The 25594-nt window shown below is 38.8% G+C and overlaps 1 protein-coding gene across 4 annotated transcripts in view; it reads right to left on the bottom strand.

The window, feature by feature from the left end:
* The window catches only part of MGAT4D (MGAT4 family member D), a 38654-nt gene extending 15699 nt beyond the window's left edge, over positions 1-22955 (bottom strand). The window contains exons 1-7 of one of the 4 annotated variants that reach the window (XR_014851452.1): positions 19809-20096; positions 9200-9361; positions 8614-8754; positions 7470-7603; positions 5320-5366; positions 3539-3652; positions 2112-2187 (exon numbers count right to left, since the gene is read on the bottom strand). Coding sequence is in view for 3 of the 4 variants with exons in the window: in XM_085057481.1 (XP_084913607.1) it covers positions 2112-2187; positions 3539-3652; positions 5320-5366; positions 7470-7603; positions 8614-8754; positions 9200-9361; positions 19809-19899 (765 nt within the window). In the remaining variant the exon portion in view is untranslated. Of the gene's footprint in view, positions 1-2111; positions 2188-3538; positions 3653-5319; positions 5367-7469; positions 7604-8613; positions 8755-8913; positions 9162-9199; positions 9362-19808; positions 20097-22846 lie in introns of those variants that run through there. The other 3 variants (XM_085057482.1, XM_085057481.1, XM_085057483.1) reach the window with 3 other exon arrangements.
* Between the last annotated feature and the right edge of the window lie 2639 nt (positions 22956-25594).

Raw genomic sequence — 25594 nt, forward strand, 5'->3', positions numbered from 1 at the left:
CTGTATCTGTGTTTCTTTCAGATTTGAAATGTTTGATTACTTCAGAATGAACTGCATTTACATGGACAGAAAGAACAAATGCATGTTCCACTACTAAGCTGGGATTGGATTGACTGCTTTTATGGCTATGGCTATGTTATGACCCCAGTATTGTAAGTGCTTCAAGGGGATCTGGTGGATGCCAGGAGGTATAGTGAAAGTGGAAACAAGAACCTCCAAATCTTTTTATTGATTAAAAAAACTTCATGAAAACAAACAACAACAAAACAAAACCAAAACCAAACCAAACCAAAAACAAACCGAAAAAAGAAACCAAAAAAAAAACAAAACAAGGGAGAGAAGAGATGCTTTAAGTAGAAAAGTTGATCAGTGGGTAAGGTTCATCCCCAGTGTAACCCTAAACCATGTTAACTTCAAAGGACTTCGCAAAACTACTTGTTTAAATCCTGTTTCAGCAGTATCCTAGAAAAAATATTTATTCAACAAAGATCTTGTCTGACTCATGACATCAACTGTTCTGTAGACCTTAAGTCTAAGTACGTATGCTTATCTTCTTTCAGGGTTTGGGAGTTAATATCAGCCACCACAACGATACTATTCCTGACTAAACTGTAAATAAAATCTAAGCTAGCTCAAGTTTTGCTAAAGACAACTGAAGTAAATCTTTATACCAGGCTAAGGAAAAGTATTTTTTAAGTTATTTGCTTTCCTTTAATACAAGAATTCCAAATAGAGGGAGGACATAACTAAGTTTATGGCGGCAATTGCTCATTCTTTTCACCTGCACTCAACAGAGTAGTTTTTGGGCAGACCAGGATCTGTGCTACAGGACCAGCTCCAGGCTGGGCATAGAAATGAAGAACAGGATATAGTAGGAACACTATGAGGCATGATATGAGCAAAGTATAGTTTCTTTTTGAGAAAATTGTAAAAGCAGACATAACCTCCACCAGACCACCACAATCCAGGCTTTGCTCTTATAACACAGTTCAGTCCTCATATAATGTCTCAGATAAGAAAACACATGTTCTCCAATTCCTTTAAAAATACAAATACGCAAGTCATTGTGTTGCAAACAAGAATGCTTGGAGAACTTTGTAACAGGAAGGGACATTAAATGTCTGGCAGCATCTTAACATTTCACTTCACTGGGTTTCCTACACCTTAAAGCTCTAGTGCACTTAGTAAACTTGGGTAATGTTCTTAAAAACATGCAAAAGCCACAGGCAAATACTTCATTTTCCATAAAACTGTAACTGTTCAACAGACAGCATTTTTGTTTGTCCACCTGCCTCCTGAGCACCTATGCCACATTTAATAACAAAGCATGGGGACTCTTAAGTAGCCCAGCTGAAATGTGTTTGTGTTGAATCCTGAGAAGAACTGTAGGAGATGGCAGCTCCTGCTGTCTTCTGCTTCCAGGAATCCTGTGATGTCCTTATGTGACACAGACTCTAAGGCAAAAAGCTCTTCTGAGCTTTTTTAAAAACTACTGACATTAATGAGCTACATGAAATTTTATAGATATGTTCCATGATTGAACAGCTCTGATAAATTTTGAACTCTCTGGTGGTGATTGTGATCTTTATGGAGTGCAAATTTTAGCACAAATCTAGAATGATGGTTAAAGCTACATGAGGCTCTTCTTAAAGGCTAACACAAAATCTTCTGAAGAATTTAGGATCTGTGCCAACTTGTAGTTGACAAGTGTCTCATGTATCACTCTACTGATCTTTCCCTGTCAGAAAGATTTCAGTTCATTGTGATCTGGGCTATAATCCAGACCTAATCACCACTATTTTTCCCGGCTGCAGCAGGTCAAAAAATATTAAGCCCTGACATTCTTAACCTAATCAAATAAGATTCAATTACCTTGCTATTCAACCTCACAAATGACAGGAAGGTAGAGATGGTTTCAGTCAAATAGTACCTGGCTGCAACATGTATATAAATAGAGAAATATGCAGATGCTTGGAAAGAGCAGGGGCAAAATACTCAGAAAATGACTACAGATTGCTGGTTTTATTGAGGCCTTTGAAACAAAGTAAAATTGCCAAAGCTAATCATCAGTACAGAGGTATTGCTGCTACTTAATGATAATATGGACATACCTGTAAATAAAATGTTCCCTTAGGTTGAGCATACAGCATTAAAAAGCTATAATCCAAATTCTGTTTAGTTCTCCACCTAAACATAAGCAACAAATTCTGATAAGCTTTTTGAGAGGGTTGCAAGAGTTATTTCTATAATAAGAGAACTTCCAATGCTCTGCATTTTTGGTCTCTACAGTAAAATTATACGGTTGCGTATTCTAACCCATTGTTAAGTACAAAAGCATTCCTCTACAATCAGTGTAAACGTTTGTAAGTAATTTGATTTTCCGATAAAAGTTAACATTAAATAAAAGAATTTGATCTATGTCTTTGGAGCTTGAAACAAAATACCTAACAAATTATTTATGTCAAATTACTTAAAAGATTCTACTCATTATTTTATGAACAGTAGAGACAAATGCGCATGGATTACTTAAAGATGAAAAAGTAGGTGGTTTTACATATGAACAGCACAAAGGCAAGTTGATAAACTTAACTTTCAGGTTAATATACAAACACAGATTTTGGACAGTCTCTCATTTTACCAGAGGATGAAGCTGATGTTTGATAATCAACACTGAAAGACTAGAGGGTAATTTCTCTGTATTTAATTAGCATAAAAGGGTATCGGCTTCAAATCTAATCATATCTAAAACGAAAGTATAAGTATGTAAACTTGTTTATGCTCTGAAACACATAAGGTTTATCCTTACATACGTAATATACATATGTAATATACATACAGACATATATATACATCTACTTGCTGATTTCCTCTAGCCTAAACTGTCAGTACTACAGGTCTCTTGCTGCATTGTTGCAGTGGCTTCTGATACATTAGTTATTGTTCATTGAAAGTAAATTTCTTTCCTCCAATAAATTTTTTTTTACATTAAAAACAGTCTTTCTTAGTGAATTTGGGCCACATGAGTGAATGATATCACCATTCGTTCACATGAGTGAATGAAATCACATCACATTTAGGATGTATAAACAGTAGATAATACATCCATGATCACCAAAAGTTAGGTCATTAATTAAACCCACAGTAGTTGTCAGTAGTTAGCTAGAGGTCCACATGGCATTTCCTCTGTGTCTTCACAGATCCTCTCCCTTATTGGTCACATTAAAGATTTTTCTATTTTTTCCTATATGACCAGCTCATATAGCCTATTGGTTGTTGGTACTATCCATCTTGTTTAAAACCTGCTGGATTCCTAGAGTCAAGACCCAAAGCAGAAGCCTTGGCTCTCACCCTGAAGCTGCTGTGCAGCAGAGCTTTTCTCGTGATCCCCTTGTGTAATTAATTTTTTTTTATCAGTACGATTGAGGTCCTTTAGCTCTGAAATACAAAAACATTATCAGCTCAAACAACGTTGACTTCTTCTGAATTTTCCATTCTACACCCTTAGCAAAAACTCTTAGCTTTTATATAGCCATCTTACCTTACTCTGTCCTCAGAATCCCCAAGTGTTTTCTTCAGGTTAGAAAGATCTGGATAATAAGAAGCAGGAGGAGAAATAACCTCTAGGACTCCAGAATGGACTTCTCCGGGGAAGCTGTGAAGAGAATCTTAGTGAGACCCCATCCCTCATAAAGACATTTGAGGGCAACCACAGACAGCAGGTCCCCAGAGTTAGGTCTGCTCCTCCACAGGTGGAATTCACAACTCTAGCAAAAAACTGACTGCAAATTTGGAACCAAGAAGGTGTCTTTAATAACAGATCAGGAATTTGTCCAAGTCTCAGAAAACGCTGGAGAAAAGTGTGTCTCTGAAATCATGCCTCTCCTGCATATATAGATGCTTACTGACAATCCTGAGATGGTTGCCAAAATGCAGCAGTAATTTATAACCAAATCCACTATCTAGCAGAACACACAACTGTTTCTCCTTGTGTGAGAGCTCCTAGGGTCCTTACCCTTGCTCCAACTCTAATTCAACTTTCTAAGCAAAATGATACTTTCTCAGAGCAGGACTTTAATATGGGGAGTCCAGGTCTAGTCTCTTCTGCAGGGATCAAATTTTCCATTTAAAGAGACATTGAAAAAATGTAACCTACTTTGGGAGCCAAACCTGGAAGCCAAATCTCCCCCTTCCTCTAAAAAAAAAGCACAAAACAACCAATGAAACAAAAATCAACCAAACAAAAAAACCTCCACACCCGTTAAAAAAATGCAATTAAGCATATCAGAGTACCAGAATTATGGAAAAAAAAATCTCAATCTCACTGTGTAGCCCTGACAAAGCATCTACTCTGCAGGAATTTTTTCAATAGTCCTAAAGAAATAATAAAAATTATGTAGCTGTTTAAATTGCTGTAGGTATTGTACCTTGGCAGTGCCAAGAAAGAGCGTCTCTTCCCCTTGTCCTTGCTGCAGAACTCCCAGCTGAGATAAACCCTCTGGAAGCAGGAAATGATGAATATTACTTAGCTAACAGGCTCAGTGTGAGGAGTCTTCTGGGGGAAGCCTTTGAGTGAAGGAGGATGCGCAGAAACCCTCAAATGAGAAGGGAAAAGTCAACTCCTCTAGGGATCTTGTTCAAGAAAGTTAAGAGCAAGCAGAACTACAGTGGGAGTCAAACTTCCATTTGACATCTCTAAGGTTAATTTGGCAGGGCAAACAATACCCATCTCATGTTGCCCATCATGCATTTAACATGTTAAATATAATCCCATTGCTGTCCCAAGTCTATTGCCTTCCTGAAAAATAGTTTAAAAAAGCAAACAAAGACAGCTGGGAAAACATGTAGATGTGGTACTTGGAGACATAGTGGTGGCAGTGCTGGGCTAGTGGTTGAACTCCATTGATCTTACAGGTCTTTTCCAACCTAAGGGATTCTATGATTCTATGACAGATATCAGAATACACTGCAGGGTTGTGTAGCCAGTGGGGACCTAATACATGTAGCCTCAGGTGCATGAATTGCATCATTAATTTTGAGAAAAGACTGAGGCTCAAGTAAATATTTATCAGAGATTTAAGCTGAGACTTTGACTGGTTAGTTAAAGCATATTTATCAAATAAGAAATTAAACCTAAACTGATATACATCCTTCTGTTGTGAATTTCACAGTGTGTTATGGCACACATACTAAGAGTGCACCTCTGTCTCATTACTTAGCAGCTCCATTTCAGTGTTGAAATGTTCTAATTCTTTCCATAAAAGCTCAAAATGTGCTCACACTGGTGGTTACACACTGGGTGTTACACTCTGTAGGCCTTACCTGGTTTTAACACTTTCTGCAACAGTCTTAACATACTCTGCATCCACCTAAAGAAAAGGAGGGTTTCATTAAAAGTCACCCATTTTTGTATTACATGCAAAAATTTAATTCTAATTCTTTTCCTTCCAAACAAACATGGCATGTTAAAGCAGCATTTCTACTAAAGGACAACATGGGCTTTTCAAGCCAACCAAACTTTCAATGTAGTTCACTTTTGCTTCCAACTATCTCCAGCTGCCATTTCTGCATTTTGTTTTTCAGTGCTTTTACAGAAGGCCAGGCTATTTTCTGACTAAAATTCTGTTCAGTTATGCTAATAAAGCACAGCCATATAACTGTCGGTAAAAAGAGCTGGTTTGGGTCAATCATCCAAAAATCACAAAAGAGGCCTGAGGCTGATGAGAAGAATCACCTAAGCAAAATACTCTAAAGTGAGCGATACTTACAATTTTACCTAGTTTCTTCCTCATATAACAGACTTATGGATCTTTGTCTGGAAATTTTGAGGACATACTTATTCATTACTGCTGTTTCATAAAAGTAACAGTTCTAGTATGCAAAACATCTGTTAACTACATTAAGAGTGCAAAGTTTTATGGATGTGATTTCTAAAGCAAACACAATATCTGTCTTAGCAGTTCAGATATTTTCTTTAAATAAATGAGTAATTGTTACCAGTTAGATATTAAATTTGTAATAAGCAAAAAGAAAGTGATGTAAAGAAATGTGATAAGAAAAAATTCCCAGAACTTACAACTCACTCTCAGTCAGTAAGCTACTCTGACTCAACCCATGATGTAAACATTTACCTTGACCTTTTAAAACTTTGTGGGAAAAAGGAAGGTGTGGATTTATGACCAGTGAACACACCTGCCCTCCTCTCATAATAAAATGTTCTAATCACCTCTCATATCAGCATGGTTATCTGCTCCAATTTATTGCATGGCTGGAAAAATGGAAGCTGTGAGAACATGACTTTGGGGTTGGGAGAAAAGGGAGGGTAATTCTTAAAATGGTAGTTTAATCCTAAATTGGCCGAAATGGATGATTACTACAATCACAGCTCCTGTTTCTTTGAAGTGTCACATTAGGACTCTCCACAGTGGGAAACTATTCAGAAGTTAACCCTTAAAAACTCACAGAATCCTCTGAAGCCCTGCAATAAGAAGTTTACCTCAATGGGAGCCAGGCAAAGCTCATCACTGCCAGGGCTCTTCATTGGGAAATACTAAATGCAAAGTAACTTCAGCTCCTAAAAACTATGCTGAAGAGGAATTATAGCCAATAAAATTGGTCCTCTGTACTCACCATTGTGATCTAAAGAGAAAAGCAGAAGTCATGGCCAAACTTTTAAAGTGAACTATACTCTGTTTTGCACTTTTACACCTGTAAAAGTGATGACTAAACCACAAAAATGGAAATTGTAACTGTTAATGAATACATGTATGAATTTAATGTTGTATATGGAAGAAAAAATAAATATGAATAATAAATATGAAGTATGAATAATTGCACAGTCATTTTACCTGCAAGAAGCTATCACTAGTTAATTCCCTTCTGTAGCTTTTTTTTCTGATGTAATCAAAATATTTTTGAGTGAGAAAAAAAATGCATTTATCCCTAATATCTTACATTGAGCACTGTTTACATTCCCAGTCATGTTCAAGGCTCTGAACAGTTTTCTTTTGCATGGGAAATGCCAAAACATATGCAGAAGGCTCCAATATGTCAAGATGCTTTGCAAAATATATGTTATCAAACCAGCAGATAAATAGACTTTGTTAGACTAAGTTTACTTTCTTCAGGTTCTATGGCACTTTTCTGTGGAGGACTTACATTTCATTCTGAAAGCAGAAAACTTTACTTTCAGAGATAAATAATGAGTTCTTATGTTTTGTAGGAAAATCTGACCCAATGACTGTGTTGGTAAATGCAATATGACTTTTTACCCTTTGATCATCTGCATTACAGGGTTTTTTTCCACATATGAACACTGAGGCACTTACTGCTCACCATATCCTCCAGCCCCAAAAAAATCCCTCCCAAAGGCCAAGCTGACAGTATTTTGCAGCCTCCCCTGTGCTATTACACGTATACATAAATCTCCATATTGTCTTATCAGCATACTGCACCTTTCCATGCAAACTTACCTCTGCTATAAAGATGATTATTACGCAGTCCTTCTTTTGCTCTTCAGAAAGTCCATATAGTAGGGAATGCAGTGTATCAATCAGGTAATTTTGTTTTTCCCTTTTCACAGTAGGAATACCCATCACCAGGGAGACTGCAAAGAGAAAATGCCTCAAGCCATGTAATTTTAAGGGAAACTGAAATTACATTTTTATTTTGATTTGATGTGAATGAAACACTGAAGGTCAGCCTGTACATAGTAAACTGTAGCCTTGCTATTGTGATTTTCCTGTACAAATAAAAGAAGATCAAACATGGAGCATTCTTCTATTAGTAACACTGATCTATGGGCACTCCAGTGAGAACCACAGCACTAGACCACATTGCTACAGCTGCACCTACTAATGAAAAGTCTTTAGAAAGTTATCCATTGTCATGAGCATGGCCAAGGGTTTAAGGCTTTTTTTAGTTAAAGCAAAAATGCTGCCAATGTTTCTTCATATAAAATCACCCTATAGAAAAGTAAAAATTTCAACAAAATACAAAACTCAGCAAAATGGTTGACTAATTTCTTCTTTTTTTACTATTTTTGCATATTCCTTTTACCTGTCACATGACAGTTAGGACAATACATTTATAATTTGTATTATAGTTCACTGGAATTCACTATGATTTCTACAGGTGTCAGCTGATTTCTTGCAAGGATGAGAAAGATTTGAAGAAAGGATTGATTATATATTCTTATATTTTAAAGGATTGCATCACGTCTTCTTTTGCTTCTAACATTGGCAAACTGAGTGCATTGTAAATTCAACTTGGTTTCACAGTTTCCTCATCCATACTAATTTTGTGGGGAAAAAAATGCCAGTTACTGCATCTTAGCCATATGAATATGTGATGGAAACAAAAAATAATGTTGTTTTTCAATTATGACTACTTTTTATTGATATTTCAAAAGGTTTTCAGAGTACTTGGAGACAAAGACTTGAAATAGGGGTGGGCACTTTAAAAGAACTTTTGCTATGTCCATTAAAATTCATTCAGCTTGGCAATATTATAAAGTTAAGACAGAAAACCCATTCCAAACTTTTGAGTATGCTTCATTGCTAGAATTATATACAAAGTACAAACATATGGAAACTATAAGCCAAACTTATTTCCTACCTCCAGTCCTCTGTTGCCCAAAAATAACATTTGGGAAAATTGCATCTTCATGTTCTCGAAGGTGAGGTAGATAGTAGTACGTGTTTGTAAAATGCATGGGCAGTTTTCTGGGGAGGTTTAACTCTTTCCACTTCATATCATCTTAAAGACGCCACAAACACAGAGATACACATCAAATAAAAAGTCAGCAGAGAAGCCTATTGCCTCACCAGCTTTGCTCAACTGAACAGTGGCAGATTACCACACACAAGGTTATTCAATCAGAAATATTGCTCAGAGGTTATATGTCATATATCTTACATTATATTAAATTGAGAATTTCCCAGCACAACCCCTTCCCACCCAGATGATGGCAGAGATCTCCAAGCTTGAACATCCTGGGAACTCCATCCGTATTTCCCTGTCAAAACACTTCCAGAACTGAGTCTCCTTAAAACACACTAAGTAGTTACTTTGAAGACAGCAGTTTGTTTTGTTTGGGCGTTGGTTTTTTTACATAGCTGGCAAACAATTTGTAAATGAAACCAACAAACAAAAAACCAACCAACAACAAACCCCGCCCCCCCCAGAGAAATGCCCTACAAACCTGTGTGATTTTTTGTCATGTTCATTCTTCTTGCAATTATATGTTTAATTTCAACTAGGGCACTGCTAAGTTCATGTGATCTTTTTTTATTTTCCTTTTCAGCATACAATAGCCTTTGTTGAAGTCCCAGCAACTGGTGTTGGTACATATCTAAGTCATTTCCTGCAATAAGAACATAGTTTCTTTTCAGAAAGGTGATTTAAATGATGGAATGAAGTTAAGAATGGGAGATGGTCCAGAAGCTGACATCACCAAAGCATATAAACAATAATAAAGCTTCTTCAAGAGAAGAAGAAGTCTGGAAGAGTATTAAGAAGGTAGAATTTAGGGAGCACATCTGGGTGAAGGTAAATTGAAGGCAAAATCAAGAATATGAAATCCATAATAATGGATAAATAAGTGAAAGACAGTGAGTTGCAGGGGAAGGTGCTACATTTTTTCACCGAATAGCAAACCTCAATGACCCTTTTCACATTGAAAAGTTTAATTATGTAATGGCTTATCTTTTGTATCAAACACTATTAAGAATAAGACAGAGACATTAAAAGCATTCAGTCTTCATCTATGTGTCTGGAGTATGTTAAGAACTATTAGTAAAGATGGTTAATACAAAGCAATACTTCAATAATGTCACCCCTTTGTAACAGAGCGTAAAGAAAGTAGAAGGGCACTTCTGCTCCATTTAAAAATGTTTTATAATGCTGCTTCTTTTATTGGTCTTGCCGTGGTTTAGTTGGTTGGGGTTTTTCGTCTTTAGTTAAATGCTGTTATTTAGAGACTTTTACCATTCTATTCATAGGTTGTGCTGAGTCTTATCTGTGGAAGCTCTTGTTTTCTAGGACCCAACACTGTCTCTCTGGAAAAGTGAATTTCCAGGGATTCTAACCTGTAAAAGAGACTAAGAGCAAAATGCAGAGGTAATAAAAATTTGTGAGGATTTGTGAGTTTCAAACTGGATTTAATTTGGGTTTTGGTTAACAGGAGGTTTTATTTGCATTAAACACAAGTCCTTAATTTAATCAATAAATGTGTGATTGGAAGACTCTGAAGTTTAAAACATCTAGGAAGAAAATGGTTAGATAAATAGAAGTAAACATGTGATCTGTATTATCATTACTTGCCTCATTAAAATTTTAAACTATGTTTGTAAAATGCCCATAAAATGAATGCTTCCTAAAATTTTCTGACACTCTTAAAAATGTTTTGACTTGCAAGAGAGGAATTTGTATCTATGAGTATTTTATACTATGCAGCTATGAACATAAATTTAGCATTTCTGAAGGGAGGGAAAAACTGGATTATTTCAGCTGCATCTAACAAGACAGTTCTACTTGATTGAAGTAGGCTTTCCTAAAAAAATTGGAGAATAAATAAAACCAAAACAGAAAAAGGGTCTATATTTAAACAATATAAAATAGATTTAAATAGATTTCAAATTAAAAAATCTGTCAACAAGGCATCAGGCTACAGAGCTAGAAACCCAAACAAGCTAAATTTTTGGGATACCTAAGGAAAATCCCTTGCACCAGCTGCCATGTAGGAATATACTTTCTTGTTTATGCTCTTCTTTTGTAGCTTTGTTTCCAATGTCATAATGCAATCTTTAGCTCTTTTTCTTTAGAATGTATATGAATAAAATGAAAACAGGAGGTTTCAGCTGATTTAGGTGACTGACAGGTAAATCATCACACTATTTTTGTAGCAAGCAAGTGATTCCAAATAGAACATGTAAACATGGTGGAGATTTATCCTGCAATTCCAAGACAAATGCAGAGATATAAGCTAAAGATAGAGTAATGGATGTGCATTTTTCTTTTCATTCCAATTTATAGAAGGAATTAGTAAAGAAATTGCAGAAAAATTATCATAGTCCCTCTCTTCACAATTCTCTCAGCTATGCAGTGTCAGTGTGACTCAAAATCACCAGTGTCACCACCGGGCTGACATTTTGGCAAGCACCAAGTAATTGTAGTTTTATTTGCTTCCTTACAAGTGAGCCTACCAAAATGTCACAGGTGCCTCTTGAAAATAAAATGTCAACACTCAGCTATCACTGAGTGCACCCAAAGAACCTGGCATGTGTAATCAGCCTTATCTATTTCTTCAGGCCAGAAAAGGGAAACTACATTTTTAAGCCATTCAGAATTGAAGCCTCTCTTCAGTTAAGAAAACAAGGTTCTCCATAATCACTTATCTCACTTGATTTTGATAGCTCAGGAAGCAAGGGTTTGACAAAAGGAACATAATATTCACTCACCCTTAGTAAAGAATGAATTTATTATAAAAATATATAATTTGAAACAGAACATGAAATGTTCTAAATTTTACTAGAGCTCATGTAAATGAGCAACATTAACTGTTACTAAACCTTTGGCAAAAATGTGTGTTTAGAGAGCAATATGAAGCTAAACACCTTAAATATTTCAACAGTCATGAAGTTTAAATGGATTTGTGTCTGTGTGCATGTGGAAAATGTTCCTTCAGTATCTAATGATCCACAGAGAACTAAAACAGCTGCTTGCAAGAGATTGCTTCGAAAGACACAGGGCATTTTTACAAGTACAATGCTCTTTGAACAAGGACAGCCAGGGAGAAGGAGCTTTGGGACAGCATGAAACACTCTCTGTGCCCAGCAATAGCCTGACTTGGCAATGCCGTGTCTAACAATGGCTCCACCAGCAGTAAGGAGTATCAGGACAAAACCAGAAAACAGCAAGATGAGGACCTACAGCAAAATTACTAAAACAAATTAAGGTAAAGGTGGCCCTGCAGAGAGACCCCAACAAATCAGAGCTGGGCCATCATCAACCATTCAACAAGGGCAAGTGCTGGATTCTGCACCCGGGATGGGGCAGCCCTGGATGGACAGACAGACTGGGGAATGAGAGGCTGAAGAGCAACGCTCTGCAAAGGGACCCAGGAGTCCTGGTCAGTGCAAAGTTGAATGTGAGTCAGCAGTGCCCCGGCAGCCAGCAGTGCCAGCTGTGTCCTGGGGGGCATCAGGCACAGCATCGCCAGCTGGGCAAGGGAGGGGATTGTCCTGCTCTGCTCTGCACTGGGGCAGCCTCACCTCGAGTGCTGGGGGCACTTTGGGGTGCCACAATATAAAAAAGACATTAAGCCCTTGGGGAGTGTCCAGAGGAGGGCCACAAGGATGGTGAAGGGACTTGAGGGGAAGCCATAGGAGTGGCTCAGGTCAGTTGGTCTGTTCAGCCTGAAGAAGAGAGGACTGAGGAGAGACTTCATGGTGGTCTACAACTTCCTCATGAGGGGAAGTGGAGGGGCAGGCACTGATCTCTTCTCTCTGGTGACCAGTGACGGGACTCAAGGGAGTGGCCTGGAGTTGTGTCAGGGAGGTTTAAGCTGGATATTAGAAAAAAGGTTCTTCACCCAGTGGGTGGTTGGACACCGGAACAGGCTCCCCAGGGCAGTGGTCTCAGCACCAGCCTGACAGAGTTCAAAAGTCTTTTCAACAACACTCTCAGGCTCATAGTGTGACTTCCATGCAAGGCCAGGAGTTGGACTCAGTGATCCTTGTGGGTTCCTTCCAACTCAGCATATTCTGTGATTCTATGTAAAGGCTTCTTTTTGCCTTGGTGAGCTGAAGATGAGTCACTCTGCTGTGCTAAGAGCGGTTCACTGAATTTCCCTTCTAGGAAAAGTCTGTGGGGCTACACTGGCTACAAGCCACGTGAGCAAAAAAAGACCCAGCCACCTCCAGGACACAGTGATAGCACTCAAAGCTTTTGCAAGGAATTCAGCTCTACTGTAGCATTTCCTCGGTTAACTACACATTGGCATGTATACCTATGGATACTGTAATTCTAAGATAGCAACATTTAAAATGGTTTTAAATGCAAATTAGTGTTATCTACTAATAGATACATTATATATGTAACTTTCTGCACTGGCAATTGAAACTGTTTAGAAACAATACTAATCTCTAAAGCAAATACTCATTCTAAAATCCAACTGATATTTCTCTTAGCTTCACATACATACACTTCTTCTATTATCATAAATGCTTCCAGTTTCATTAATGATTTCTGGCAATATCTAAGAGCTGTGGAACAATTCATCACTATCTCCTCCTAGCACTCAAACAGAAAAGAAAATAAAAGAATTTGCAGTGGCAGAAAGGAGGGAAGAAAACACTCCAAAGTCTAGCAGTGAATCTTGTTCCTATTTCTTGATTACAAGCTACACTGTTTATTATACCAAAAGACTGTTTCTTTTGAAGAAACTGAAATTTGGTCAATCTCCTCCTTAAAAGAAAACTGTATGAGCACAGTAACTGCAAAAGATCTTGTTATACTCTGTGCTTGGAACCACTGCTCACTGTTCAGGTTAATGAGGCATATTAAACCACTGAGGCATGCATTGCACTAATAACTGGCAGTTTATTATTTCCCCATAACTGATGTAATATGAGAGACCTTTTTGAATCTTGTTACATGCTTTGCACGCTCAGGTTTTGTGCTCTCTGAAGGAAAGAGCACAAAGGAAGTAAAAAAAAATTCCCCAAACAATGCCTCTGTCTCAGGTCAGAGCAGCCATTTCTTAGGCAAACACTTAAATTCAACAATGTGCATTACCTTTAACTATTTTGTTTAGAGCCTTTCAGTACAGTATAATGTGTCTTCCAACACCTTAGAGACATCTAGTCGCCTTTGACAGTATCCACATCAGGAGCTACAAGGCAGTGGAGGGACTTTGCATTAACCCAGGACATCAAAGAAAAGCACTGTGCCAGCAATTTGGGGCAGGGGATACGGGGTTCCTCTATTCCCATACAGGGCATACCAGGAAGAGAATCAGTATTAAAACAAACACACACCCTACAGAGTTAAAGGGAGATCAAAGTTAATAACTGGATTTTAAAAACTCACACCATTGTCTAATGAACATGGACTCACTCTTGGGTTTGGCATAGAATACTCTTTACTGAACCATTTACATACTGTATCCAACTGAAAATAGATTAGCAAACTTGTTTCAAAGAAAATATAACTTAAACTCTAATAATATTTTCTTAAATGTTGGCAAATAATCCTCATTTTAGACCCAAGTCTTTTCCTATATTAGAATGTAGTGAAAAGTGATCTTAAAACATTCAGTCAGAGCATCACCATATAGGAAATCAATATTATTAAAATAAGTGAAAAAATATAGAAATTGAATGGATTTTGCATGGTGTTTGCCCATAATACGTATACTTTGGTTTTAAGGTAGTCCTCATTCACTTCAAGCAATGGCTATTGCTTTGTTCTGGTTGGTATTTTAAATATTTTACTTCCCATTTCTGAGGTATCAACAATTACTCAATTATACACACATTTCATTAAATGCCTAGCCACTAAGGTATTTCTAGATAAAACTCTGTTCCTCAAGACTCAGTGTACAATGCTAGGAAAGCACAAAGGTCATATGTTTACGTTTGTTTAAGTCCAGGTTGTGATGAGACACTGTACAGCAAACAAAGAGAAGCCTGAAATGCTCCCTCGTCTCCTTCTCTACAAAACGCAAAAATAACTGGTCTCTTTTAGTACCACAAGATTTATGGCTCAGTCCCTCTACTCTTTAGGCACTGTCCTGCCTGAAGTAACAGTAAGAAGCAGCAGACTCTTCATGTAGTAAATTACACACTTAGAAGCCAGTAAAACTGCAGAGCTTTTCTAAGTCTTGCATAAGAATTTTGATATAAAATTTTGGATCAGTAAATAGTAAGCTTTAAGTGGGACATTTGTAGCTGTTGTATTTGGTTGGGGGTTAATTTGTTGCTTGATTTGTTTTTTGTTTGTTTGTTTTGTTGGTTTTTTTTTTTTTTTTTAGTGCCAAAATGCAGAACTTCACAAAGAAACCGAGTAAGCAATCAATGGACTGGAAAAACTCTTTCCTTATCACACTGTGCATTTCAGCCACATCCCAACTGCACGTTGAGGCAAAACCTGGACATGCAATAACCTCTGTATGTGCTCAGTGTCACTGGAAGGAAATATTCACATGGAGGGAAGATGCAGCCTGCCAGTCAGCAGGGACAGCTGGGAAAAAAGGTGGTTAAATGGTAGTAGCCTAGCAGTCCTAGAGAAGGCAGGAAGATTGGCTTCTGCACGTTCAGAAATCTGGATAGGCTGTACTGGCTGAAGTGAGAGCAGTGTAATTCAAGACTTCCTTATCAAATCTGTCAATTTGCCACTATTTAATTGAAGCTTTGAGCCAGAGTGTGCCAGTTGGGACTGGATAGGAAATCTGCAAAGAACTCCATCACAAATGATAATCTCCTGGGGATCTGTGTTCGGCTGCACGGCTAAAACAAAGCATCACACCACAAGCAGAAGGTTACTGGAAATACAAGGAATGTGTAATCATGCTGCCTGGGCTAGCATGTACATTAATGTATTTCAACTGGGAAAAAAAACCTTTTACCAGAAATACCTCTTTAACCCTTTGTAATGATGAAACCTTTCCCCCCCCCCCAATTGGTGGAAAAAATTTAAAATGTAGATGTTAAAAAAATTGATAATCCTTACACATACTTCTGTGAATGCAATTGTATGAACAGTTTCTATCTTGTTCCCTCACCTCAAAAGAATAAACAAAGAAATTCAGGTTTCACAACGTTTGACTCAACATGTAACATGCCTACATACTTGTGACACCATATTTCAGCATCACTTTCTCCTAACTTCCATTCAAAGCTTACTTTTAACTTACTTGGACAAAATATCCTGCAAATTTAGGTGAAGAGGGCAGCAACATGTTACAAATCAATTCAGAGATTTAATGTTGTAACCCTTGAGAGTAACATGAAGAAGCACTGCCATAAGAGATTATCCAATTTACCTCACTGCTGTGACTTACAAAAATTTTGCTGTTATTCAGCAGACATGAAAATTTCCTTTTTATTTAGGAATACTGTTTCCTCTGAAGAAACTTTATGTAAATTCTTAATGAGTTTATAATGTGGTTTTGCCTTCTCTTTTTCAAGTGGGGGAAAAATTGCTACCTCCTTACATTTACTTTATTATTTTTATATACCTATGATTTTTAGTGGATTAATATCTACATGGAAAACAGTAGTTAAAACTGTGTGAGAAAATCACTGCATATATTGTAAGTTGTATACTATTTCTCAGAACCACAAATCTATATGAAGTATGTTTTTATGAAAGCAAACAATTTTGGTCAGATGAATGAACAAGTGAATTGTAACTTAGTTTCACAAGCAGAAACATCTGCATCATCCTAACAGCTGCCTTTCCTATGCTCAGATACAAACTGTTTCTTCAGACAGGTTTGGCTCAGGGCTTGGGGTGGGACCAAAAGGTTCATATCGAAACCACGCAGGAGGTGGAACGGGAATTGCTGCAGCAGCTCAGCTGACTGCTCACTAATGGCAGCCTGTGTTCACAAGCGCTCCAGAGGACGATGAAGGAATCACCATGCAACTTGAGACACAGTATTAGCTTTTGCTGAAGATATGATCATTCATAATTGTCTCCATAATTACTTTTATCTATTTTCTTTTTTTTTTCTGGCCACAAAAATATCAGCATATTTAATATGAAGCTTCTGCTTATATTTATAAAGCAATGGGAAAAGTGACCACAGGAAAATCTTTCTAACCATAGTTAAAATATACACCATATTATCCACAATAACTGAAGTCTAGTGGCTGTGGCAGATTCTGACTTTTTATTTTTAAGTCAATGAGTGAGGAGCATCTTCCCTGCTATGCCAGTTTGAGTTATCTATATCTGATTTTAGTCTCACAACTCCAGGTCAATACTCAGGCTGCACGTAATAGTCAGAAGCAGAACCAAGCAGCCAATTACTATGGCTATCATTGACAGCAAACACATTTCAACTCAAATCTCTCAAGCTACCTTTACTGTAAGGTGTTGAAAAGTCACTGGCTCAATCTATTGATTTTGATTTGCACAAAGATCAGGACAGAGCCAATATCCAATTTACATGTCTAATATTCAAGGGCTGAAAGGCTGAAGGACAAACTGAACAATATTTTAGAGGACTATTATGTACTTTTTATATTATAGAAGTACTTAAGACAACAAGTCTTGAGCTTGGGCTCCCTGTCCTAGTTGTACAATTATTTGCTATCCCAAAATCACTACTATCTAAGAAACAATTACCTAAATAGAAACCTGAGGGAAAATTACAGACTACTGCTGTTTAGTGTGATAGACTGTATTTAAAAATCAAGAGCAGCCTAAACTTTTCAGTGGGCAGAGCAAAGAAGGGAACAAAAGTATAGGAAGATTTAACAAGTGTCTGGAAGAAAATGAGCCAGAAAACATTTGACAAATGAGGGAAAGAGATAGGAGCTGACAAGCTGCAACAGTACTTGACCTCTCAGTAACTGTTGAGCTAAGTAAAAAGGGCATTAGGAAAAAAACTACACATCATAGTTTGAGATGTATCAAAAGTGGGAACTCCTGTAGTGCTCTAAGCAAGACAATGGAGAGCAAATTCAGCAGTGCAGAAGGAAAAAACAGATGTTTAACAACATCTCAGCATAGATATCTGCCTGTTTTCAGAGCAAAAGACTAATTCCAAACCACTTTCTTAAACAAATACCCTGTGACAACAATAGAGCATTAGCTGGACTGCTCCCAGTGCTTCTCTCTCTGTGGAAAAAGGTATCAGCTTCTGTTGTTGCTGCCTTTGGCTGGCTGTTCTTGGGGTCTTCTGGATGGGTAGAGGGCTTGTCTTCTAATACCCCTTGGGAGCAAGGACTGTATGTTTCAGTAAAGTAAACATAATACAAAGTCATTCACCACGTACTGCCACTTCCTCCTTTAGTTACTAGTATCAACTATTTTATTTACACATTTGTGAGATTTACCAAGCTTGAGTCTCTGAAGACTACATATTTACATTTAAAATGGTTAAAAGTTTGCTCAAAAAAACAGGTGCTAATAATAATAGTAATTAGGAAAATTATACCAACTGAGAGGAATTAGTTACTCAGTTTACATGTGGAGGATGAGACAACTGTGGAAAGAGAAGTTAAGACAACACATATACACCACAACGTCTCTCTTCCCCAACACAAACAAACAAAACCCCAAAGCAAAACAGCCCAGCATGGAACGTCATCAAAGAAAGGTCAAAAAGAAAGTGAAATGAAAATGTAATGTCAGTAATAAGGAGTCCCAAAACGCGAGCTACCAGACAACACAGTGGTAACTGCAGATTGGGCAAACGTTTTCATTCTGACATCTCTCGGATCTTAGTTTCTTAAGACACACCCTTCATTTTTCCTTCCTCACTCTTAGCAGGAGTGCCACTGAAGAAAACATGAAGTGTTGTAATATAAACAACCACAGAATTGACAAAAAACTGCTAAGAGACCGGATGATCAGCACTGCCTTGACTCTAATCACTGTGCCATTGTGGGGCCAAGATCTCTACCACCACTTCTATTTGTTACAGGAACAATTACTATAAACAAATTACCCACTAGCTGGAGTTGTGCTCATCACAGAAATTACTAATTGTTTTTTTCTAATTCTTCTGTATCTATAAAACCAGACCTATTATAAAGAAACCACTTCAAGATCCACTCTCTTTCCCTCACCCCAAACCAACCACCCCCTCACCCTCAAAAAGCCATGTCTGCAAGTCTCAGAGATACTATTTGGAGAGACCTTCTCATTTACTTTTGGACAATATCATCAGTTTTATCTTTCCTATGTTGACACAGAGAATCTGAGACATGGCTTTATGTAGATCTATCCAGCATGTGTTACCTACATAACCTATTAAAAAGATGGTCATTTTAAAGTTTAGAAATAAAATATTAAAATCCAGGTATTTTTCTCTAGAACACTGCATTCTGGTCCTGAAAATATGCACAGAAAAAAGTGACTCTACATGAGGCACTAATACAATTGCAGCATGGGTAATGCTACTTTATCCTCCCTGATATTAAAATCGAAAACACTTAAAAAATGACAGCCACAGCAATCACCTTTAGATTTTTCTTTCCATCTTAATGCCAGATGCTCGTTAGAAAAAGAGTTAGAAAAAAAGGAGAAAAAAGTTAGGAAAAAAAGTTTAAAAGAAACTTTTATTGTTTCTTAAATTTTGGGGTGCATTTTTAATAGGACAAGTGTGGCCCAAGGATCCAATCCTATAAGCTGTTTCGCAAGCTTGTGCCTGGGTGCAGTTAAGCCGAGACCCCGGGGGAACAGACGAGATCCGCACCCTCAATTTCACACGCGGCCAAGCCTCGGGGCCACGCAGGTTCCTCCCGTGCCCAGCACCCCCGGAGAGCCGAGGCGGGTCCGGAGCTCCGGGAGGGAATGGGGCGACCCGCCGCACCTCCGGCCGTGCCGTGCCCGGACTCGCCTCGGCCGGCGGGACGGAGCCGCAGGACGGCCGGGGCGACCTCGCTGCCCCCGGTGCTGTCGGGTGCCGCTCTGGGCGAGCAGAGCCAGGCGGGCGCACCGAGGCGGCAGCCAGCGCCGCGCTGCCCCGACGGCCCGGCGACAGGGACACAGCAGGTGCCGCCGCGCCGCCCGCCCTTCGCGCCTCGGACGGACCGGACGGGACGGGGGACGGTATCCCGGCCGCCCGCTCTCACCTCGGCTCCCTTGCCACGCCGCGTACCACAGCAGGGGGAAGGCGGCGCCGAGGCACAGCGCCAGCAGGATCTTCCCCAGCCTCAGCCGCATCTCCCGCGGGCACTGCCCGCACGACCCCCGCGCCACCGCCTCCGCCCGGGCAACGCGGGCCGGCCGTGTGCGGGCCGGGCGTGTCCGCGCCGGGCTACCCTGCTCGGCCCTGCCCGCCCCCTACGCCGAGGGCCGGGGCATGTCCTGCCCCGCTACCCGCCGGGCGGGGCCACCGAGCCCTCCTGCTGCACATCGGCGTCCCCCGAGGGGCAGGTGTTCCCGCTGCGTTTTGCGTGTTCTTACCGACGGGCACCGCTCCTCCGCCGCCCGGCTTTCCCCGGAACACACCAGCCTCATGAACGAGTGCCCGCGCCAATGTCCACTGTAAAGGCCCTGGCAGAGCCCTCCCCTGCCCTCAGCCTTGCCGAAGCTCGGACCCACAATGAAAAACCTCTTGACTGCGGCAAGTATAGGCTGTGTTTTCATGGCAAAAACGTCTAGGACCGGCACTTCGGCAAGTGCTGTTTAGCCACATTGAAATGAGTAAGATGAATATGTCTTAACAAACAGGTGCTGTGAATCTGCTTGCAGATAGGGCCAGAGACTTGTAGATAAGGAAATAACGAAAGAAACTATCAGTTTCAGAAAATGTTACTAATTGACAGGGACTACTGCTGAAACAAGGTCATGCAAAATTCCTAAACTTCAAGAAAAAGAACGACTTCATAGAACTATGTTATACAAGGAGGGTGGTGGAGGTGCATATTAAGGAAGACCTGTAGCAGGCGAATCGGGAAGTCTGTACTTTCCAGGTACCTCAGCCAATGGGGAAAGGGTGTTTAAAGGTCACTGGCTTAATCTATTGGCCAGGAAGATTAGGATAAAAAGGAGGCTGTGTCCTCCAACAATTTGAAAGACTCCATGGGTAATGTCCCACGGCCTCTCCCTTTGTTCTTCAATAAAGTTACAGGACGCCCCTGTCTCCTTTTTGGACATAAACCTCTGGCAATGTGAATGTTTTCTGCACAGCATTGTAATGGTTAACATTATTTTGCTCATTTACATATTGCTTATAAGATCATATCAGGAAGCCAAGCTGTAGTGTACAATTAATACATGCATTTAGCACAATCACAGAATCAGATAAATAAACCAAGCTTTTCAGTTCACCTTTAAAGAAGAAGGAGGGCAAGCAGCTGCAAAATCTAACCTGAAGAAAGTCTAATGTATGCTGGTAAAGGTATTGTACTTCAGGCATTGAATCTTTCTTCACACACACGCCTTTCTGTTTAGGCATGCACACCCCTTTGGCATTTTAGGTCTTCAGCAATCCATAAGAAAACAAAAATTAGTCACTGTTTAGAATACATCTTCTATAAGATCATTTAAAAAGGAAAGGGATACCTTATCTACCAAGGTTCCTGGAACCACTTACAGTGACACAGTTCTAATAGAACCACCTACATTTTATATAAAAAAAAAATGTTCCTCCTTCTTATACCCGATTAGCAGACATTTCGTGGCTTTTGCTTTGACATGTTCTTTACCTGCTCACGAATCTACCTTTCATTCCACACCTATGATAAAGAAAATATGGTTTCCTGTTCTGTTGTTGCAAACATCCAAAGGACAGCTTCAGAAATCACACTGGACTTGCGTTGCTCATAAAAGCAGTAAGCTCTTTGCTATCTGAACTGTTATCTACTTCCTTATTGTATTACTAGCATATATAATTCATTACCTTATTTAGCCAGAGGACTTAATGTTTTAGATTATTTGTTTTATAAAAATATGCTTTTATTATTAATACAGTATCTCTTCCCTCCTTTGCTCTATTTGCTTACTAACAACTTGTCTCTTTTTGTATCAAACCACCAAATCATTTGTGATGGTGTGGTGTAATGCAATCCCAAACCCTTACAACAGTGGTGTCCAGACACAGGTGTGCTGGAGTCCCAATGTCAATGCTGCCTTTATGTGCCACTCTTTATACTACAAACAGTATAACTATGTCCTTTTTTGAAATATTAGACCCCACAAATAGTATATTGCTGCTCTGGCAAAGTTAATGTGACCTTCTTGTGTTTACATTATGATATGGATGGGTTTGCTTCCCTGTTTACTAATTACTTTGAATTATAAATGTTATTATTCATTAATAATGCAGGAGACTGCTAGCTGCCTACATCAGTATACATATGGTGAACTAAAAATCTGAGTGTGGCTCCATAAATCACTGTGAAGCCTTGACTTAGACCTCACTATTGCTGTCCTGTACTCATTTGTTATAAACTTCCCTCTACCTTCTGTTTCTGTGCCTTTAAATTTTTTTACTGAGAAATCTTCTTTAAGCTACACTTTGAATATGCATTTATAATTGGCTAATAAGATGCAATGCAATGACAGCTCAATCCTCTTCTCCTACTGCTACCCCATCACCATTTCCCTCTCCCAGTTAATAAACTAAAAGCTCAGGGCTCTAATTTTGATGGAGGGTCAATGTACATTTTGGCACATTTGCAGTAAAATAAAGATTTAGAACTAAGAGGAACAAAGAAGCACTAAATATGTTCCAAGTCATGAATAAAATGCCTTTTAATTGACTGGTTGGTGTTCTATCTGTTATAAAGCCAAAGCAAACACATAAATGATGTAGTCAAGCAGAAGGGCTGCTGAAGATAAGATTAACAAATCTGAAACATGCTTAATTTTAGCTTATTTTCAGAGACAGTAAGGAAAAAGTAAAAAAAAGCCAAGACTATCACATATTTCCAGAAACTAATAACAAACTGACACAGTACGTGGGGAATGTCCGTGGAGACTGCCTCTGACTGCATTTGATGTTATTTATTAAGGCAGCAGATACAGTTGCTCAGCAGTGCTGAGCTGTGGTGACCATTTACTTGAGGCTCACTTCATACACTAGCTGCATTAAGGGGTCCTCAAGAAAAAAATCAAAAATCTGATAACTGAAACTGTCATGAGCTTCCACTGCACTGGGACTTACCTGAAAACAGGCTCCCTTATCTGCTTCACACTTTCAGGGTCTCTCCTTCCAAGGGCTCTCTTCACATATTCAAGGACTGGAATAAGTTGTGCTGGGGTTTTTGAGGGGTGTTAATTGTTTCAGAGCAGTTTTACCACCCCAGACTTTCTGTATTTTTGGCAAACTGATCACCTTTAAGAATACTCCATAGAAGAATATGTTGCTGAGTAACCTGTAATACTTAACACTGAGCTAGTGATTCAGTGGACTAGTTCTCTCTTGCAAGAGAGAGTTCCTATGCTTGTCCTTGTGCTTTGTAACTGAATGTCTTTTCTTGCTCAGATGACTGTTCCACATTTTTAATACTGTTTTCACACATCTGTGTGTAAGAGTACAGATAAGAAACATTAAAATAAATATTTGACAAAATACAGGTTCAGGGGTGAGCCAAGCAGTGGGTTATTTTGCATGTCCTTCATCTACAAGGGTATATGAACAAAGAATAATTATCAGTAACAATACATAATAGTCACTGCCATGGAAGGTTTTCTGACTACAGAAAGATCCAACTTACTTCCCCTGCTATCACCCAAGAAATGGGATTTTAAAAGGTAAACAGGTCATGATCTTTACTTCAACCACAGTCTCTGTGGAGGTAAGACTTGAAGGCAACTACTGAACACAAAAAGAAGGTAGAAATTTTTTAAAGCTACTGAATTGTATCTTTGACTGTCTTAATATAATTTATGAACTGACTGAACATGATGACACAGAAGCACCTTGCATGCTTCAAGTGCTAACATTTGTGTAAAATCAAACATGCTTGCTGTTTTGCAATTTATAAAAAGCTGAAAAAACTGTCAAAAAAGCATGTTTTAATATTTTAAAATAACTAATTGGTTTTTACTTAACTGGCTTTTACTTTAAAATACAGATTTAAAGTTAAGAAAGCATAATATGAGCAAAAAAGCTAGACTAAAACTTGCATTTTTTAAACTCTCACATTACAGAAATGCTTAATTTGAAGCAAGACCTTAAAAACTGTTAAGCATACTTCAACAAACCGAATTATATCACAAAGAAGTGTGATGTAATGTATTGTCAGCACCGGATACTCTACTCATCTGTCCTGGAGACTGGGAGCAAAGAGAACTGAGAAAACAATAATCCCGTACTATGTGTATGTATTGTTCAAGCAAATCAACGTAGGAAGTGGAACAAATTCCAAACCACGTAGTAGAAGTTACTTTGGTTCTTCACAATCCACATAAAAGAAGTAATTTCTGTTGAAATATAAATATAATGAAAAAATATTCATATTGGTATGAAGCTGTTTAATCCATTAAAAGATGCCATGGAAAGTGAAACCCTTGAAGCAGCACAATGGTTTAATTTTGGTATAAAAGATCAACAAAAGTCTCATCAGCTAGAAATTGCCCTGTGTTACTTGTGCAGACCCACGCTTTAAGGATGCACCTGCTGGACTTCCTAAAATTCCAGTAGCTCATGCTTTTAATTAACTATCTCAGCGCAATCCATGTGTGGGCACAAGGACTGACAGGAAGAACCTCACCACCCCTTCATTTCTTCATGTTGTTGCAATTCTTCTGCCTTCCCAATATTAACACCCTTCTGTTGCTGGTGTAGCCAGGACTCCTCTGACAAGAAGCTTTCAACTTGGCTGTGTTTAAGTACCACAGCAGCAGTGCTCTGCCAAGCTGTCAGATGGGAGCACAATCTTTTTTTCTAGGAGTATTTGCTCAGAGTTATTTCACATCCAAGGTAGGTGGGATCTGTAACCTACACCCAGGCCCTGCAATACAGACAAATTTCTTTCCTCCGGTTTCTGCTACCAGTTCTTAGGCACTGGATCTTTGATTTTTTCTTCAATATATTTTCTGGGGTTTGGCTATCTTGGAACAATTTATACACAGGTAACGTGACAAAACCATCATGGCACCTTGTCACCAAGTAAGAATACTTTCCAATACAGGTTAAATACTTTCAAGCTTATTTTCATACAATGCTCCAACGCTTTGAAAGTCAGATTGCTCCCATAAGCAGTTACATTGCCTCTTAACATGCAACATGCACCACCTCTTCTCATCGTTTTTAAGAGTAGGAATAAAATCTGCAAACAGTTGAAGTTCACACATTAGCGGTTTCCTCACATGAAACTCTGCACCCCTATGAGTGTAGAAATCCAGAGAGAGGATTGATGTTGATCAGTGTTGATCCACCCTCTGAAACATGTTGATCCACCCTCTGAAATCCTCTGTGGGACATAGGCCATCAGACCTGCTGTGTGGTTTTTGATTTTTGTGTAAAAGGTATGTCAACTTCCACACATCAAAAACTGTACCAGAATGTGGTCAAGAAAGTCTGCCAGCTCCCTTTTAACACCCCAGATTTTGCATACAATTCTGCTGTGTTCAACCCATGTTCACTGAAACAATCATTAATTATAATACAATGGAAGCAGTGACTGGAACTAAATGGAACACTCAGGCTGAACCACCATTCAGCAAAGGCAAGGCAGGAACCTTGGCCACACACTCCTTAAATTCATCTAGCCCAACTGTTGCAAGATGTGGGATGTGTAAAAATTTTCTAACAAAGAATGTCCTCTGATGATTTGATCATCCACTTTCCAGCCTAACCAACAAGAAGGGAGATTTAACCTACGAAACAGAGAGCAGCCAACAAGCTCTAGGTGATATCCAGGTGTTAGGAAAATTAATTACTTGTTGGTAGAATTGCCTCGCAAAG

The sequence above is a fragment of the Lichenostomus cassidix genome, chromosome 4, assembly GCF_008360975.1.
Source record: "Lichenostomus cassidix isolate B80296 chromosome 4, HeHo_3.0, whole genome shotgun sequence".
Lineage (NCBI taxonomy): Eukaryota > Metazoa > Chordata > Aves > Passeriformes > Meliphagidae > Lichenostomus > Lichenostomus cassidix.